At 40.0% G+C, this 20,601-nt stretch overlaps 1 protein-coding gene across 1 annotated transcript in view; it reads left to right on the forward strand.

Moving 5' to 3' along the window:
• Positions 1–20,601, forward strand: part of btbd7 (BTB (POZ) domain containing 7) — a 28,424-nt gene that overhangs the window by 5,674 nt on the left and 2,149 nt on the right. Inside the window, exons 2-10 of the mRNA XM_028000081.1 lie at positions 568–773; positions 5,104–6,246; positions 14,723–14,931; positions 15,637–15,712; positions 16,700–16,860; positions 17,575–17,718; positions 18,457–18,646; positions 18,752–18,930; positions 19,970–20,374. Of these exons, the coding sequence (XP_027855882.1) occupies positions 692–773; positions 5,104–6,246; positions 14,723–14,931; positions 15,637–15,712; positions 16,700–16,860; positions 17,575–17,718; positions 18,457–18,646; positions 18,752–18,930; positions 19,970–20,374 (2,589 nt within the window). The 5' untranslated portion in view covers positions 568–691. The remainder of the gene's footprint in view (positions 1–567; positions 774–5,103; positions 6,247–14,722; positions 14,932–15,636; positions 15,713–16,699; positions 16,861–17,574; positions 17,719–18,456; positions 18,647–18,751; positions 18,931–19,969; positions 20,375–20,601) is intronic.

Raw genomic sequence — 20,601 nt, forward strand, 5'->3', positions numbered from 1 at the left:
ACATTTTCTTTGTTCAATTTCAGATTGTTATTGTTTGAAGCTGAAAAAAATTGAAATAGAACAAAAACCTGAAATCTGTAAAGTAGTTTTGAAAATTTTTTCTCGGTTCCAAAACTTTTTTTTTTTCAGTCTTAAATTTTTATTTCCAGTTTAAATTTTTATTTTTTGTTTTTGTAAAATGGCTTTTATTTCATTCATCGCCTCTGTGAGTTATACAGCAAAGTACTAGGATTGTTTTTAATTATTTAATTGTACTGTGTAAAAAACTGTGGTTTAATTCTTGATATTAACACCTTATTCTTGTAATATTTCACCTCTATTCTCCTAATGGTTTGGCTGTATTCTTGTAATATTAAAAAGAGGAAATCTGACCCTAATATTTCATTGTAAAGTTCACCTGATGTCAAACAACGTGATTCACTCTGAACTGTGGAAGGAGTGCATTGGTGGAAAACAAATCCAGATATACCAAAAATTAAACCAAAAATTTGATGGAATTGAGATGCTAGACGCAGTTTGACTTTAACTTTCTATTTGTTCTCTTCCCCCATTTTTTTCGGGGTTCAGCGGCCGGGGCCTGGGGCTTGGAGGAGGGTTCAGGAGGTCCATGCCCGACCCCCACAGCTGAGGCCCGAGCAAGATGACTCAGCACCCGGGGGGCCCCCCAAACAACAAGTGAAGAGACGTAAGGATGGGGGCCAATGGATCCAGTTATCCACATTCCTGCTCCCCGCGCATCGGGGGAAACATGCAGTCGCAGCAGACCTTTATAGGTAAGTTCATTTAAGCTTCTCCATGCTGCGTTAAACTATCTCTGTCGCTTCTCATGTAGGTTAAAAACCTGATTTTTTTTTTTTTTTCTGCGTAATGAACCAGTATATATGTCTATCCTTCCTACAAATGCATACTAATATGGCTCTGCCATGCACTTACTCACACTTTAGATTAGATTAACCTGCTTCCATGGCAACTGATGGTGCAGGAGGTGAATAATTTTGTGCATAAGAGCTCTTGAACCAGGCTGTTGACTCATAGAGCCGAGGCTGGAGCATTAGCAGGCGCTTCCATGTGCCTTTCTCTGCCGCTTGGCCTTGTTTTGAAGCATAGTCAAAGGCAGGCGAGCAAAGAAATGCAATTTCAAATCTCATTGACCAGAATGACATCACAAAAGGTATTTTTATTATTTTACACCCTGTGGACTCACAATATGTTTGCTTGGTATGTTTATTAGGGCTGCAGCTTATTTTAGTAATCATTTGTTCTGATGATTAATCGATTAATCGGATAAAAGAAATTAGCATATTTTACAGATTTTTCGTTTAACCACTTAAACCTTTTTATGCAGTTTTACAAATACATTAAAAGGTGCAATCAAAAACAAATAATTCAGTTACATTTTTTAACTAAAATAAATATTTTATTGGCTAAAATGCAACAACAGAACGTTCTTTTAGTTAATTTGTATTGGTGAAAAATATTTTTGTACAATTTTGGTTTAATTAGTGCTCTGTTTTATTTTCAGCAAATGGATTTTTTCTGAGTCTCCAGTTAGCGATTAATCGATTACTAAAGTAGTGACTTATTTAAATAATTGATTAATCATTATTAATCCAATTAATTGTTTCAGCTCTAGTTTAGATTCTTTGTGGTCACAGTATGTTTTTTTTGACTTTATGTTTTGTTAGTGCTGCAGCTAACGATTACTTTAGTAATCAATTATTCTCTCGCTTATTGTGACTAATCGATTAATCAGATTAAAAAAAAGTGGCACTTTCTACAGATTTTTTGTTTCACACATTTTGAGATGTAAATATATAATTTAGGACCTTTTTTAAATAAGAGAATATGTTATTGCTTAAAATGCAATGACAGCATTTCTTTACGGTAGTTTATTTGGACGGGTTGAAACTGAAAAGATGCTTTAGCTTAGTTTTAGGGATCTTAAAAATGTAAATTGTTATCTTAAATGCAAAATATACATTTTGCATAGTTTTGGCTTAGTTGCTGCTCTGAATGTTGTTTTTTCATCAAATTGCCATTTTAAAACATCTGTTTACTCCAGTTAACGATTAATTGATTACTAAATTAGTTGATGATTATTTCAATAATTGATTGCTCACGATTAATCGTTTCAGCCCTAAACATTAAATGAGAGGTACACATTTCAAAGCAGCCCTTTGAAATGTGACCCTGGTTTTAAACTGTTTCTCTGACAGAACAGGCTGTTATTTTGCTGTGATAGCTGGTTTTAGAGTTGAATTGAACCCTGACTGTCTTCTTGAAGGAAGAGAAAGAGACTTCTTTGATCTTCCTGTGGAGTTATCATGAGCTTCGTCTGAGAGGTTAAAGTTTCGGTTTCTAAATGAGTCAAGCCCCAGTTTCTTTTGAGCGGGGGGGAAACTTCAGAGTGAATGTATTGTTAGAAGAGCCAAATGATCTTCATTGCCTGCGATGTCCTGGAGCCGCTCAGTTGATCTGGCCCGGCCACAGATGATTCAGAGTTCCAGTGATTACTATGTGGGTCACATTGATGGATCCTGACAGGAGGTCAGGCGGAGAGGATCTCCTTGGCAGAGCCTCCGCTGACGTACCCACGCTGTCTCAAGCCCAACATAACTGCCATTTAGTGGAACAGATTGGTCTAAATCTGTGAGAATGGCTTAAAGTTTATAGGGCTGAAACAATTAATCGGCTGAATCATGATTAATCGATTATCAAACGGAATCGTCAACTAAATTAGTAATTGGATAAGCATTAACTGGAGATCCTAAAACGTGTCATTTGCTGACAGAACACCCTCAATTAAGCAACAATTACATTAAAAATATGTTTATTTTGCATTAAATATGAAAAAACGACCCAGAACTCATCAGGTGGCTTAGTTTGACCTTCACCTGTTCAAATCCTTTTAATTAGGCACCTTTTTGTTATCTATTTATTAACTAGTTGATCCAAAAAATAGTCAACAGATCATCCCCCAGAGTACTAATAAGTTTTTTGCATGTTTTTAAATCATTTGTAGCATCATTCGCTACAAATGATCAAGTGTACACTAGAGGAGTTACAGATTATTGCATTTATGGCAATAAAATGTTTATTTTCTTATTCAAAAAGGAATTTAATTAATTGTTTGTTTTTATTTTTAATACTATATAAAGTAAGCTTGAGTGGTTAAATGAAAAATCTGCAAAATTTGCCAATTTTTAAAATCCGATTATTTGATCAATCGTCAGAATATTTGATAGACTAATAATCTTTACTTGCAGCCCTAAAAGTTCACAAAGGAGCACAGCGTCTTGATTGGCTGTTACTCTGTGAGGAACCAATTTGTGCTCTGAAATCAAAAGAAACGGGGGTCCTGGATATCTTGCGTTGCCGCTGAACGTGATCCAGGTGCCTGATCAGGCAGCGTGCGCCCGACCTGCAAGGGATGCCAGAGGCAGGTTGTGTTTCTGTATGTCCGCCTGCAGCAGTACCTCTGGTATGACTACAGAAACTCAATCAAATCTTATTTGTTATTGAATCACCTACAACTGGTTGCCCATGAGTGGCGTTTTGGTTCTGTTCAGGCTTGTGGAGCCAACACAGAGGTTATTCACACACACTCGTGGGTAATTTAGAGCCTAATGGAGAGCTTCTGGGCAGTGGGAGGAAGACCAAATGTCTGCAGAGAACCCACACAGGCTCCAGAGAACATTAATAAATCATACCCAGAGGCTCACGCCAAGATTTAACAAAAAGCTAGCTTCCACATCACCTTGGACCCTTTTAGCAGATTAGTACTAAGGGTGTTTTCACATCTGGTAGATTTGGTTCAGTTGGGGACCAAAGTTGCAACATTTGTTACATTTTCAGCAGATGTGGTTCCCTTTCTCATTTCACTGTCAAATCAAACCCTTTAAAAAAATCTGTTCCCCTCCTCGCCTGTGGGGGGCGCTGCACCAAGAACCACGACAAGAAATGTCACAAAAACCTATGAAAAAGAACATGGGTTGCAACTTTCTTTTTTGTAAAATGTAAACACAAATAGAGTAACGCCAGATTTCAGTGTTTTTGTTTTTTGGGTTTTTTTGGTAAAAGACCACAAACTATTTCTCCTTCTAGCGCTAGACTCACACGTTTGTTTTGGATGCATTTACCCAGAATGCCCTGCGCTAAAGTCCGCTTCCTGCTTTTGGAGCTGTCTCCGGCGCGCTTGGCGTTCACATATGCATTCTAACTGCATCAGAATTCACTTTAACCGAGGTTTGCAGGCAGATTAGAGTTTTCTTTTTTGGTCCGCATCAAAGTTGTGTATTCACACCTCTCCAAACGAACTGGACTTTCTAGATAAACAAACTGGATTTTGATTGAAGCGAACTAAACCAAAGCTCCAGCTTACACTCATCTCTGGGTCAGACAATACTACAGTTCATATCAATGATATAAACATACCGCTGCATCTCAGTAAATTAGAATTCATAATGATGCTAGCCCAACTTTTGGAGCTCTTACAGCTTTAAATCTGCTGGGAAGTCTTTCTTTGGTCGTTCTTCCAGAGACACATTTTTGAGGTTAGACACTGATGTTGGACAAGAACGCCTGGCACCTTTTGCTATCCAGTTACTAAAATGTAATCCAAAAAAATAATCAACAGACTTTTAGCAGATTTTAGCAGATAGCCCGACTTTTCACTCGCGTTTCAAAATGCCTGAAAATCTGAATGTCTGATGATAAGTAGGGGTGCACCTAAACCTTTGTAGATCGGCCGATACTTCCACGTGAAGCTGATCTAGATAAGATTGATAGTTCTGATCTACCTTAGCAATGCTCTAAAAATCAACCACTGTGCTCTTTTGCTTTGTTGTTAGAGGTTTGACTGACCCACCAGTTCATGTCTGCATGTTTGCTGTTAACGATAGTCACCCCACTCTTGCCAACTCAATGACATTCTTACTATATTGAGCAACATTTCAGACAAAAAGGTAATTATCGGCCAAAGTCGGAATCGGCAGATCAAGCTTTATAAAGATCGTTAATCAGCCACTGCAATCAGTGCACCCCTAAAAATAAAGCGAAACATCGTTTCCTCCTTTCTTATTTCTTCCTGTGCTTTTGTTCCAGGAACGTCTTCGTACTCCCAACAGGGTTATGGCTGGGAGTCCAAGCTGTACAGCCTGGAGCACGGCCATGAGCGACCGGCGGACAGGAAGAAGAAGAGCCTGGGTCTGGCGACGCTCAAACGGCGGTTTATCAAAAGGAGGAAGTCCAGCCGCTCAGCGGACCACGCCCGACAGATGCGGGAGCTCCTGTCCGGTTGGGACGTCCGCGACACCAACGCCCTGGTGGAGGAGTATGAGGGAACCGCCGCCCTCAAGGAGCTAAGCTTCCAGGCCAGCCTGGCCCGCGCCGAGGCCCCCAGCCTGCAGCGCGACCTGGCCGCGCTCTATCAGCACAAGTACTGCACTGACGTGGATCTCATCTTCCAGGGAACCTGCTTCCCGGCTCACCGCGCCATCCTGGCCGCCCGCTGCCCCTTCTTCAAGAACCTGCTGTCCTCTTCTCCTGGTTATGGTGCCGAGGTCCTCATGGATGTCGACACGGCCGGCATTGACGTGCCCATGTTCTCCACTCTGCTTCATTACCTGTACACGGGGGAGTTCGGGGTGGGCGGAGCCGAGGACAGCCGGCTGCAGAACGTGGACATGCTGGTTCAGCTCAGCGAGGAGTTCGGTACGCCCAACTCCCTGGAAGCGGATATGAAGGGCTTGTTTGACTACATGTGCTACTACGACGCTCTGCTCAGCTTCTCCTCTGACTCTGAGATGATCGACGGCTCCAACGAGAGAGGGGCGGTCGCCGCGGTGCCAATGGGCTCAGGAGGCGGCGTCGGTGGCGGGGCGACCCCAGAGGAGGACCTCAGGGCCCACAAGGCCATCCTCTCTGCGCGCTCGCCGTTCTTCAGGAACCTTTTACAGAGGCGCATTCGCACGGGGGAGGAAATGACGGAGCGCACGCTGCAGACGCCCACCAGGATAGTTTTGGACGAGTCCATCATCCCACGGAAATACGTGCAGGTCATCCTCCACTGCATGTACACGGACGTGGTGGACCTGGGGCTGGTGCTGCGCGGCAGCCCGTCGTCGTGCAGTTTGGGCGAGGTGCAGGCCCTCGTTTCAGGGTGCAGGGGGGCAAGCACGCGCACGGAGGAGGCCATGGAGCTCTACCACATCGCACTGTTTCTGGAGTTCAGCATGTTGGCTCAAGGTAGGAAACCATCTGCACACACGGAGACGGCGAAATTAACCAGAGATCTGTGTAGGGCTGAAGTGATTCATCGTGATTAACAGACAATTTAAATAATCATCATCTAATTTAGTAATCGATTAATCTTTAACTAGAGAATACAGACTTAAAAAAAGGCAATTTGTTGAACGAACAACATATGCAGAGGTGTAATTAAGCCAAAACTGTACGAAAATATATACATTTTGCATCTGAAATAAAAAACCCACCTTTATCTGTAAGTATTTTCTAAACAGAAATCCTCAAGTGGCATTTTTAGCTTCACCTGTTCCAAATTATTGAATTTTCTTCTTTTGTTTGCTAGATTATTCCTTCTTTTCTATTCTTCCTCCTTCCTTTCCTGGATCCTTGCTATTCTTCCTTTTCTTTGGTAGATCCTTCCTTCGTCCTCTTCCTTCTTTCCTATTCTTCTTCCCTGCTCATCGTTCCTTCCTCCGTTCCATCCTGCCGTTTTCTATCCTTCCTTTGTTAGTTCTTTTGTTCCTATTGTCCCGTCTTTCCTATCTTCCTCTACTCCTTCTTTCCCATCTTTACTTCCTTCCTTTGCTAGATCTTTTCTCCCTGCCTTCTCTTCCTCCCTTTCTATTTTTTCTTTCTCTGTTCCTATCCTTCCTCTCTTTTTGCTAGGTCCTTCCTTCTTTTCTTTGTTCCTATTCTCCCTTTGCTTCGTTTCCCTTTCTATCCTTCTTTCTTTTGTTCGATCCTTTCATTCTTTCCTTCCCTACTTTTTTTAAACACACCAGTCTCTTTGTCTTTTATTGTTTCCACTCTTCTGGTGTTTTTGTCCAGTTGTTTGAGGTTTAGCGCGGCCAGAGTTTTTATGATCTGTAAATTTGCTGATGTATTGTGTTGTGTAATCCAGTGAATTGTTAGTTTGGTCTCATTCCTCAGTAATTCCTTCCTTCCTGTTTGGTCACTACCGCTGAAATAAACCCTCAACCCGTCGTGCGATAACATAAATCATCCTTGCTCGAGTTCCTGAATCGATTTGCACGTCCTAATTACAGCATCTGCTGCATCATGAGATGTTTTTGTCACATCTGGCTCAATTTTATTTGTTTTTCTACGTTAATTATAGCCTTTTTAAAAAAGTTTTTTTTATACATGTTGTGTCTAACCTTCAGCGCTGACTATGCAGATTAAAACGCGGGTTGCTCAGCATCACTAAGTGAGATATTAGGCGGTGTTAGTGCTGCGCCTGGCGGGAACATATTGCAACAAGCAGCTTCTGGGAGCGGACATCTGGTACATGCATTAGAGCCTCCGTCAACACTTTATCGCCGTTATATCTCCACTCAGATTACACATCGCTTTGACTCCCCACACCGTTTTACACACTAAAGGTTGGCGTCCTGCTCTGACTTGAACCAGCTGTTTTAACGCGCGCTCCGCCTACGTGTGAGCGCTGCAGTTTCAACGAAGGTTAATTAACTAGAACTATAACGTGCATTTATAAAACTAGATATAATACCCTTTGTTTTTGTGTTTATAAATCTATTTATTAGCCTTTTTAACTGTTCTGAAATAGATTGTTTTTTTTATTTCTGTCACACAGTAGTTTACGTCAAATTGTGGTCCACCATTATTCCTCCTGCCGGCATTTACGCTAGTCCGCAAAACGGCGACAGCAAAAGCTGAAAGAGAACACCAGTCAGTTGGTTGTTCAACAACATTTCAACACATTTTTGGAAAATTGTATCTTCTGTTGAAAATTAACAACATTCAACCTATATAAACTGAAAAGAACTAGCAAACACACTCTAAAAACTAAATAAAATTAAGTTAGACAAACAAAAAGTCACAACGAAATAAAGTTTCAACCAAGGTTATACAGTAGTTGACTAAAACAAACGGAATAATTGAAATTTAAATTTAAATTTTTGTCATCTGAAACAAATAAAAATGGTAATTAATGGGGAAAAACTATAACCTTCCTTCCTTTTTTCCTTTCTTACATCCTTCCTCCTTTCTTTCCGTTTTCCTTCCTTCCTTCTTTTCTTTGTTCCGCCCTTCCTCCCTTTCTTCCTATCCTAGTGCTATATTTTCATTCTTTGTTTCCTAGTTATACATCTCCTTCCTTCCTTCCCTAGTTCTATACTTGCTTCCTTCATTTTTTCCCAGGTATACATCTTTCCATATGTTTCTTCCTTAAATATGAAACATTTTACAAACCTCTCTTTTGTAAAAACATTTCTGACATAAATTCAACATTAGCTTCTTATATTTAAAGTGAACATAAAGGACTGAGAACTCTGGAATTCTGGGAAGTAGAAAATCTTTAAGACGTGCAAAAACTCCACAGACGACACAAAATAACTGCATTAGATCATATTTTGAAATATAATTTCATATATAGATGTAACAAAAAAGTAGCAATTCCAGATGCATGATCAAAATTTGAACTTTGAAAACATCAGTTTGTTCTTATCACAGCGATATTTTCCTCCCAAAACATTAAACAAAATAATAACCCATCTGTGCAAACATTTTGTTTTCATTTAAAATGTGTGAAATGATTTTTAGCATATTTTACCACCTTCTGCTATGTAATCCACAGAAAACCCAATAATATTTATTCTGATTTATTTACCGTATTAAAAAGGCATTTAATGGTTTGTTCTGGCTCCATGGACTCTCTGCAGATGTTCCTTGTGGCTTTAATTAGATTCAGCAGACGTAGTTTAATGGGTTTAGCATCTGTTCATGCAAAGTTGCACACTAATCCATAAAGCCAACTCGTTTACTTATAAAGACGCTTCATCCTTCTCATCGATGATGCAATCCAACTGAGTGGAAATATGCGACTCTTTTAGCTTAAAACAAACATCTGGTTTGAGGAGAAAGACGAGACATCTCGCAGGAACAGATGTTGGAAATGATTTCAAAGGGTTAAAGGCGATGTAAATAACTCAAACTCTCGCCTGTCTGAAAGGCATATTTCAGTAAATAATAGGGTGTCACCCTGTTGGTCATTGTGGTTGCTCAACCGGTGATCTACTCTGTTCTGCACAGATCACCGAATGTGACCTGCTGCCGTCTTTCTGAGCTCATTCTGCAACGCTGTAAACCTTAATCAGGATTCACACGGGTGCTGGAAATCCTTGAAAATGCTTGAATTTTAATTACTTATTTCCAAGGTTTTGGAAAGTGGTTGATATTCAAACTGCAAAGTTTTGCATCATTTGATTAAAAGCCTAAATTTGGAAAATGTTTTTTACAGTTGAAACCAAATATTTTTATATGCAATTGTTTTTTTCTCACTTTTTGAAGTTAAATCAGAATAAACTTTTTATTTTAGGTTAGTTAGAATAACCAACATTATTTCTATTTGCTAAATGACAGAAAAAATGAACAAGAATTTTTTTTTTAGAGATTTCCTTTTCACTTTTTATTTACTGTGCTTAAATATCTTAATTTGAACTGGAAGATAATTTACCTTAACACAATTTGTTTGAATTGTTTCAGTGAGAGGCTGGACGATGTGGCTGAAAAGCATATCACGATATAAACGTTTCATATCTGATGATATTGATAATTACAGACTTAATTTTTTGTTTTAAATATCTGAAATAATTTTAAATTTTCACTCCACACTGTTTATTTTTAAGCAGTTATGAGACACAGTGGGAAAAACCTAAAACTGCTGCTGCGGAAGTTACTCAACAGGTTGTTGCTAGGTAATGAAAGAGTGAGAGCGTTGCTAGGTAACCAAGGAGTGAGAGAGTTAATTCCACAAACCCTTCTCAGCTTACTGTAAGAGGTTGAGCATCTAGTCTTTCCTCTGTCTACATCTCCCATATTGTATATATTAAATATTGAATTTTCTATCAGATGTTTTATCTACTGATATTGATTACAAGTCTATTGTGACATACAGTATATTATTTATTTATTGTCCAACCCTATTTCAGAGTATTAAATATTTATTATTCGTAATTGCTCAATGACTTACTGATCTGTCCAATTGAAATAAAGGTAGCTTATATTTTATATGCCAAACTTATTGAAATTTACATTAAATTTTTGCTCTCAAAGCAGTCAGGTGTATATAATGTGTGTGAGAGACATTTCAAAACATAAAATGTGTATTTTACCTTACTTTATCCCTACTGTAATACTATTCAGAAGATATTGAAAACGCATAAATTATATAATATTGAATTGAAACTGTCTTTTTGGTCCATTTGTATTATTTTATCTCCAAACTCTGGTACGTTTTCAAACTTACCTTGAAAATTTTTTTAATTTAACAGTGGGAGAAGTATGCGAACCCTGCTTAAATGACAAATCATCTTGCCGTACATTGGTTAAGTATGAGGTCCGCCATGTCAAACATCAGCGACTCCCAGGTTCCTTCAGGAGGCAGCAGAGAGGCTCGTGTCGGGGACAAAACCGTCTAATCTGTCACAGTCCTCCCCCTCCTGAACTCATTACCGTTTCTCTTTGACAATATGAAGCTCTGCTTCTCCAAGGCTTTGATTGTCCATATTAATTCCCATGCATCCCATTTAGGATTACATTTTACTTGAATTAAAAGCTGTGTTCATTTTAAAGTACGCCACTGAGCTTCTGGATGGAAACCAACCTCCCTCCCTGCCCTACACTTTGTCTGCTGTGTGTTCCATCCATCCATCCATTTTCGCTGTGTGTTGTGACTGTTAATTAAAGCCGCAGCACCTCAGCAATCATCCAATGATTTCCAAGCAGACTTGTTTAGACTACTGAACGCATGTGATGTTTTACTTTTGGGACTGCGCGCCAGGAAACGGCTTCAGGTGAAAACATCTGAAGTTGCTGTGGGTCTGCTAAGCTCTGTAAAGGAGGCGTCCCGCCCTGTGGAGAGAAAAGGGGAAGCTTGGTGTTAGATATAAGACTGAGTCTAATCTCATGCTCATAATAAAAGTGCTGCGCTTTAAAAGCCAGGCTGGGAATGTGGGTTCTAATGGACCTACAGAGCAGAACCCGCTGCTGTCTTGTCCCACATGGGGGACCGTCTGCTGCTGCCCGAGATGGAGGCACATGTCTTTGCTTTAAATCTGCAACTTTTATTAAGAATATGTTTTTTAGATATTTGTTAAAAAATCTTGTGATGGAATAATATGAGACAGATAATCTGTGAAAACATCGATCTCGTCCATGAGCTACTATGTTCGTCTGAAGAAATGTACCGCTCCAGATCAAAAACAACCAATCAGAGCGAGGAGGCGGGTCTTAAGCCAAGTATTTGGGATATGGCATGAAATTCATATTGCGATATATATTGTGATATATATTGCGATATATTGTGGTAACGATATATATCATGATATGAGTTGTGTACAACTTACAATAAAAACAAAAAGCTAACTGAGTGGAATGTGTATATTTGTATGTGTTAAAACTTGTTTAACACTAATTAAATACTCCTTACAAACAGGTTATTTGTATGTAATGTTTGTAACTGTTTTGCTTTATGCTGAGTTCTATCTATGAGTCTGTCTTTAAAAAAAATTCCCATTTTAAGGGAAACCTGGCAAATTACTTGCATTTTCTAACTTCCGCACACACTTTACAGATTACATTTTTCTGCTCCCGGTTTTACTCTTCAACCTTCCTGTGGTCTTAAGAGATGAAGTCATTTAAACCCCACAAGTTTTTTTACTCTATGCTCGGTCCAGCACTGTGCGCTTTTACAAGGTTTTCTTTTTGTGGTTTCGGAAAGTCACCCAGTCCCATGGTGCTTCTCCGCTGTCCGACCGTGACATCTGCCTTCTCCTCCTGAGCGTCGCACTAAAACAGCGGGAAGGGTAAGAAACGGGATCCATTGGACTCAACGAGCTTTCCCAGCAGGGGTCGCACCGATCCTACAGAGCTTTTACCCCTCTGCCCTCCGTCGGCTGACCGTGACATGTGCTGCGCTCCTCCTGAGCTTCACGCCAAGACCGCGGGAGGTTGAATCCGAACCAGGTCCAAATAATTGACGTTTTTGCACCTGATTTTTTAACGGGCTCTGCTCTTCCGCTCTCAGCCACGCTGCTTCCTGCTTGCTCTGTTTTGATGCAAGCCGTTACATCATCAATAAGCATTACCGCCTTTAGCCGGTAGACTGCAGATCTCAATCATAGGCCAAATTTCTATCATTTCTACCAGATACAGTATATATTGCGCATTCCTACAATAAACCTCATATACTCGCTGCTAAATGTGCTAATGGCAGAGAAACAACTGACCATTACAGGAAACCAGTTTTATCTGAAATTGTCGGTGGCTATGCTAACTAGCTTAAGCATTCACAACATGCTATGGTAGCTGAAGTGTAGCAGAGCGCAAGATTGACAGCACTAAGACGCATCCGGGTTTTAATTGGTTGTTTCCAGTTAATTTTATTTTTTTTCTTCCACATATTATCTGTCATACTGTCTATTGCAATATATTATCGATTTATTGTCCAGCCCTGATGTCTAGTTTATTTTTCTGCCAAATAGAGATCATTTTATTAACCCTAACTGTTCTAAAATGGCAAATTTAGCTTGATTTTATGCCACATTATATATAGTTTAGGTAAATATCTTGTTGTAACATATCTATTGGCAGTTTATTGGTTAATAGTCCTGATTCTGATCATTACACTGCCTTTGCTGGACCTGCAGTTAGACTCATTGGGTTTCCGCTCCAACGTATAGCAGCCGGTTTCCCAGGCGGCGTCTTCAAAGCAGTGGTTTTTGGCCAGAAGTGCAGCTTAAATTTTCTGTTTTAAGATAAGATGGTCCCCGAGGAGCGATGCTGCTGCCCCATAAAAGAGATTAAAGACGAGACCGGCCGCAATCTAAAACTTTCCAGGTTTCTATGTTAGTTAGGAGCAGGTTTTGGACGTCCAATCCGATGTGTTAAACAAGCTATGTGAAAGTACTCTTTTGTGTGTTGGCATAGATGCGCCTAATCTGAATGGACGTCTGATTCTGTCTAAATGGATCCCTCTTAGATTTACTGCTGGAGCCGGCGCTGGCTGAATCTGCAGAGCGCAGTTTGTTTTATTGTTTAGCTTTTTTTTCCCTCCAATGCTGTGAGCAGCGCGTACATAATTCCCTCGGCCTTCTGTGGCTTTTAATGCAATTTTGATTTATGTACACACGTGTCTCCACAGTTGCTTGGTGTGTTTGTGTGCTGGCAGCGGCTGTGTTTATTTAACACGGTGAGAGGAAGGCAGCTTGAGACTGAAACACATCAAGGTATCAAAGCATTTCTGTGGGCTAGTGTGTTTCAGGGTAAAGCCGCTGCCTGCTGCTCTGGTATGCGCTATGATTTAGGAAACGCAGCATGGAGGGATGTGGCTCCATGGGACAGTGAAAAATAATCAAACCTGCTGATGGTCTGGCAGCGGTATGGCTGAAACGATTAATCGGAGTAATCGTGATTAATTGATTGTTGAAGTGATTGTCAACTAATTTAGAAATTGGTTAATCATTGAATATAGAGTCTATTCAGAGCAGTAATTAAGATAAAAATGTACAAAAATATATATGTATTTTGCTTTTAAGGTGTAAAACACCAAACCTTCATCTGCAACTCAAAGCTCCTCAGGTTGACATAATTTTAGCTTCAACTGGTTCAAATTCTTCTGTACAAAAAAAATCTCCTTTTAAGCACTTTTTGCTATTCAGTTTTTAAATGGTAATCAAAAATCAACAGATCAACCTTATTATATTTATTTTAAGTCAAGCAGAAAGGGCTGAGCACAGTAATGTGCTCAGCCCTAAAGTATCTTTAGCTCACAGCTAAAGTATTTTTAGCTGTAGATTCATCCTTTAATGCCAGCGTGCATTAAAGGGATGCTGTGTTATTGCATTTTAGTCAATAAAATGTTTTTATAACTTATTTTAAATGAATTAAATTATCTGTTTATTTGCATCTTAGAATGTACAGTATGTATGATATTGTATAAATAGACTTGAGTAAAAAATCTTAAGAATTTACCAAATTTTTTATCAGATTAATCGTAAGAATAACCGATTACTACAAAAATTATAACTAATTTGATAATCAGTTTCACTGATTACTAAAATAATCAATAGTTGCAGCCCTACTAAACTGTGTTTTATTTGGTTTTTGAGGGTTTTTTGTGCTTTTCAGGATTTCCCACAGCTTATTATAAGCCTGGAGGGCCACCGGCTTTACTTGTGACCCCACCAGGCTAAGCATTATTTATTTTAGTTTCTTTAATCATTTTTTAAAGACTTTATAGTTTGTGTTTAGGTATTAATTTTCCAGTCTTCCAATAACACACAACTGTCAAGTGATATTTTCAAATTTCCTGTCAACTTTAAACATTTTCTAACTCAAAGACATGGCGGCCAACTGGATGAATGACTGCTCTAGCGCACTGAGTTTAGCAAGCTTTCTGGGGAAATCTGCCCTTGGACTGAATATCGGCATATAAACTGCTTCTTTCCTCTGTCAGGGTGCGAGGACATCGTTGTGGAAAGTTTGTCCCTGGACTCTCTGGTCCCCATCCTGAAGTGGAGCTCCCAGCCGTACGGCTCCAAGTGGGTTCACAGGCAGGCCATGCACTTCCTGTGTGAGGAGTTCAGCCAGGTGGTGACCTCTGATGTCCTGTACGAGCTCGGCAAAGAGCACCTTCTCAACGCCATTCAGTCCGACTACCTGCAGGTAAACATCCACACCTTTCAGCTCGTTCTGTGCTCTGCTGTTATCCAGATGATGAGACTCTTAACGCGTGCAACGTGTCAGAGGCTTTCGAGCTCTGAATCTGAGTCATGATCGCATCAAAACAAGTTCAACTCTTGACCAGATGGTTGAGAAAACGTGCTGTGATGCAACCAACCAGGCTGGAGCTTAACTGGGACTCAGAGTCCCTCATTTCAAACGATACAATTTTACCAGTTTACAGAATATAACCTGGTTTTGTTCTTAATTTGTCGCTTTCCTTTTGTCCTACATCTTTTTCTCTTCTCTGCATCCTTTCCCACATCTGTTCATCCTTTCCCATCTTCCTTTCCCCCTTTATATCTTTTCCTTGCTTTCTTATATCCTTTCCTCATTTCTTGCATCCTTTTCTCGCTTTCTTGCATCCTTTCCTCACTGTCTTATATCCTTTCCTCACTTTCTTGCATCCTTTTGTCGCTTTCTTGCATCCTTTCCTCCCTGTCTTATATCCTTTCCTCGCTTTCTTGAATCCTTTCCTTCCTTTCTTATATCCTTTCCTCCCATCCCTGTGTCCTGTCCTGTTCATGTCTTACGTTTTCTCCCTTTCCTTTCTCACCTGTGTCCTTTTCTTCCTCTCTGTTCTCTCCTTCCCCTTCTTCCCCTCCGTCCTTTCCTTCTTCTCATTTCTCACCTTGGTTTTCCTCCCAGGCGAGTGAACAGGACATTCTGAAGTATGTCGTAAAGTGGGGCGAGCAGCAGCTGATTAAGAGGATGGCAGACAGGGGTAAGATAATACACTCTATAATTACCCTCTCAGCTTCCCCCCTAATTGCTCTGAGGAAATTGCTCACTTACCAAAGACCCAAAAAATACACTTAAGAGCTGAAAAAAGGCTTAACCTCAGAAATGGAGTCAACATAAAGTGGCCTAATTTTCATTGGCTTTGTCACTGCTCTAGCCTAATGATAAATGAGATGCTGTCGGGTTAATGCTCCAAGTGGCTCCAGAAACATGATGCATGCTGCAGGAGAGGCCATATTTAAGAAGATGTTTCACTAAATTAGTTGTTTACAAACTTTGTGGCATTAAAATCATAGTTTTAGCTAAATAAATAACCATATTTCTAGGGCTGCAACTAACGATCACTTTAGTTACTCGATTAATCAAATGATAAAAATCTACAGTCTTTTCATTTAGCCACTTTTTATACCGTATTAAAATACACTAAAAGATGCAAATAAACAAATTATTCAATTCCTTTTTGAAATAAGAAAATAAAGATTTTATTGCCTAAATGAAAAAAACATTTCTTTAGTAAATTTCTTTAGGTGAAGCTAAATCTGCCACTTGAGGGGTTTTGAGTAAAATATGTGTACAGACAAAGGGTTTTAATCTTAAATGCAAAATTTGTATTTGTTTTGTACAGTTTTGACTTAATTACTGTTCAGAATATGTTGTTTTACATGAGTCTGAGTACTCCAGTTATCGATTAGTCGATTAATAAATCGAGTCATCATAATTAATCATTTCAGCCATAATACAGTGCAAGGATAATCTGTTGACTTTTTTGGATTTTAATCGGATTTATTATTTTTTTTCCCAAGAATGTGAAGTAGGTGAAGCTAAAACTATGCCACCTGAGGACTTACCAATTAGCTGACGATTATTTCAAGTCTATTAATCACGGTTAATTCGATTAATTGTTCTAGCCCTACATATTTATGTGTTTTTGTATGAATTCAGCTGATTGTTTCCGTCTTCGCTAACCCAGAGCCCAACCTACTGAGCGGCACAGCCCACAGCGTCAACAAGAGAGGCGTGAAAAGGCGAGACCTGGACGTGGAGGAGCTGAGGGAGATCCTTTCTCCACTCCTGCCCTTCATTCGGACGGAGCACATCCTGCCTCCCAACAGTGACGTCCTCGCCGACGCTGTCAGTACTCCTCCTCTACTTCAGTTAGCATTTTAAATGGGACCTTATTAAGCAAAACTCACATTTTGAATGTTTTCGTACTTCCATTTGGGTTTCTACTAATTCTAAAACCATGGTAAAGGCTTAAAACACTTGTTTTTTGGCAATAAGTTGATGTTTTTTTGGTGTCTGAACAAAGAGCTGTTTCAAAAACCTTCTGATTGTTGAGTCACGAATCAGCAGGCACTACCAGTCACCTAGCAACCCCAGCAATGCCCAGTCTGTTGCCTAGCAACGCAAAGCAGAGCTCTAGCACGTTTGATCAGCTGGTTTTACTGCTGTGTGTGCTGTACAATGGCTGCTGGAAAAGATGAGTGTTTTGTTGTTGACTTACCATCCAGAAACCACTTGCTACATCTTGTTGGTTGTGCAGGAGGCTCCACTTCTGCTTTTAAAGATGCATGGTTATATAATTTTGCATCTGTTTCGAGCCATTTTCACGTGCGAGTGTAAACGTTTACTTGAGCAGCTTATTTGGATTTAAAACGACAAGAGGCCCTAAAACTGCTCAAAATAGAACAAGCTGACTAAAATATCATTGTGTAAGAATGGTTTTGTGCAAAAAATGTAATAAAAAGCTTTTAATAGCTCATAAATTTGTCCTTACCTGTTCAAGGAAGCATAATAAATCATCTTTAAACACTGTGAGCTTCACCGGTTGATCTCTGTTCACAGCTGAAGAGGGGTTTGATCAGCACCCCTCCATCAGACATGCTGCCCACAGCCGAGGGGGGCAAGGCCAACGCCTGGCTGCGGCAGAAGAATGCAGGGATCTACGTCCGTCCGCGCCTCTTCTCTCCTTATGTGGAGGAAGCCAAGGTGAGACTGGCCAATACACCAAGAGTCTCATTATCAGGATGGAAATTCATTTTTTATTTTTTTTGGGTCCATTTGCAAATTTTCATTACGACCTGTCGGCCTTCCCGGGTCTATGAATATTAATGAACATGTCTGCAGAGCAGTGAGAGGCGTTATTAAGAGAGCTGTCAGTCAGGTGGAACAGACCAGGAAAATCTACAATCCGTCTTTGACTGTTATTTTTAGGGCTGCAACTAACAATTATTTTTAGTAATCAGTTATTCTGACGACTAATCGAATAATTAGATTAGAAGATGCAAATAAACAAATGTGTCCTTTTTTTACATAGTAAACATTTTATTTTCTAAAAAGCATTTGTAGTAAAGAATGCATCTGCAGCTAAAAAAATACTCCTAACAACAACATGTGAGAAGGAGATTTCATTTTATTTTTTTACACATTTTGAACCAGGAGAAGCTAAAACTGTCCCACTTGAGGAGTTCTGGGTAGAACATAAGATGGTTGTTTTTTTATCTTAAATGCAAAATGTTTATATTTTTGTACAGTTTTGGTTTAATTACTGCTGAGTATGTTGTTCTTTCAGCATTTTTACCTTTCTTCGAGTCTGCATACTCCAGTTAGCGATTAATCGATTATGGAAATAATTATCAAACAATTTAGTAAACGATTAATCACGATTACTACGATTAATCATGTCCGTTATTTTCTCTTTCGTGTATTTTTTTTACATGACTTCAGTCTGTGCTTGATGAGATGATGGTGGAGCAGACGGACCTGGTGCGTCTGAGACTGGTGCGCATGTCCAACGTCCCTGACACTCTCTACATGGTGAACAACGCCGTGCCTCAGTGCTGTCACATGATCAACCACCAGCAAATGGCGGGCAGCTCCAGCACGGCTCCCTCCGTTGTGGCCAACGAAATACCAGGTAGGGCGACGAATGAGTTAATAAATGAACGTACATCAAAATGTCTGCAGGAGGTAGAAAAGCAGCGGGTATATTGTTGGTATCGATGCTCTGTGTTTCTTCCAGTGCCTCCTCTGTCTGTGGTGAAGGATATGATCTGCAGGCTGCATGAGCTGAGGCACACAGAGCAGGTCCAGCGGGCCTACGCCTTGAACTGTGGCGAGGGAGCCACGGTCAGCTACGAGCTGCAGCTGAGGGTGCTGAGGGAGTTTGGCCTTGCAGATGGAGCCACGGAGCTGCTGCAGGTAAACCCAGCAAACAGGAGGATTCTCCAGGGGAAAATCAAACCTCTTTAAAGGGACGGTATCATGTAAAATCAACTCCGTTGACCTTTACATCATCTTATAATGTTATTCCCTCATCAAAAACATATCTGGAGTGTTTTAGAAATCCTTCAGTTTCCCATGGCAAGCATTTGGTTTCGGCCTTAGAGAGGAATTCGCCCACTCAGCTCCTTCAGACTAGCTGGTAGCAATTAGCAAACACCTGGTGGAACTGCATGTCTGCATTGCTCATTATAGGAACTACTTCTCAGTCCAATACTCCGAAGAACAGTTCAAAACTGTATAATGGAGGTGTATTGTTTGTCAAAGAGTAGGAGCTTCTTAAAGAGGCAGAGGCCCAATTTCAAGGCGCCAAATTGCAAAGTCAAATTTTTGTTTAAGTTATACAACTGAAGGTAGGATAGGTACTTGATTGTGCTATAAAATGGAATTATGTGGCTGGAAAATATGTAATGCCACCTCTTGACAGGAGAGAAAATCTTTCTCTCCTGTCAAGAAACGATGATTTTACTAATCGATTATTCTGACGATTAATCGAGTAATTGGGTAAAACATATTTGCATATTCTGCTGATTTTTAAAATGAATTCAGCTCATTTTATACAATATTAAAAATACATGTAACATGGAAATAATATAATTTCTTTTGTTAGTAAGAAAACAAATATCTGATTGCCTAAAATGCAAAGACGTGGCATTCCTTAAGTTTATGCTTGATCATTTTTAGCTGCATATGCAACAAAAAACATAAACCTTTCACTGGGTAAAACATATTTACAGAAAGTTTTTTTTTTTTTTTTTTTTCTTAAATGCCAGATGTATATATTTGTTTGTACAGTTTTGGCTTAATTACTTCTCTGTGTTGTGTTTTTGCAATCTGTTTGCTCCAATTAGCGATTAATCGATTACTAAATTAGTTGATAATTATCTCAATAATCAATCAGGATTAATCCAATTAACTGTGTCAGCCCTGATCTTTGTTTTCTTTATTTTGCTTTCAGAACCCATCCAAGTTCTTCCCAGATGAGCGTTTTGGAGACGAGAGTCCGATTCTGGCCCTGCGTCAAGTGGGCCGTTGCCGGGTCAACAGTAGTCCGGCTATGGACAGCATGATAATGGACCTGGAAGGAGTGGCAGGCTTCCACCCTCCGCTGCCTCCTCCGCCTCCTCCCTACCACCCTCCCGCCACGCCCAGCCACGCCCAGGTCAAAGGGGGCTGGCGACCCCGGGTTCCCATGCCGACCCCGACCCGCTCCTTCTCCTACCCCTGCAACCGGACCCTGATCCAGCGCCACGCTGCTTCCAAACATGGCAGTTCAGAGTACTCCTCGGCACCCAGATCCCAGCCTCCAGACTGCACCAACCCCCAGGCTATGGGCCGACCTCTGCTGTCAAACCAGCAGGCGGTAAGTGTGCTGTGAAATAAAGCTCCAACTAACAGTTATTCTATTAATTATTCGGACGATTAATCGATTAATCGGATACAAAAATTGCCACATTCTGCAGATTTTTCATTTAATAACTTAAGCCCTATTCTCCAGTTAATAATTGATTGATTTCTAAATTAGCTGATGATTATTTCAATAATTAATTAATTGTTTCAGACCTAGTTTTGGGTAGATCATATTTGCAG

This window comes from Xiphophorus couchianus, chromosome 19, assembly GCF_001444195.1.
Source record: "Xiphophorus couchianus chromosome 19, X_couchianus-1.0, whole genome shotgun sequence".
Taxonomy (NCBI): Eukaryota; Metazoa; Chordata; class Actinopteri; order Cyprinodontiformes; family Poeciliidae; genus Xiphophorus; species Xiphophorus couchianus.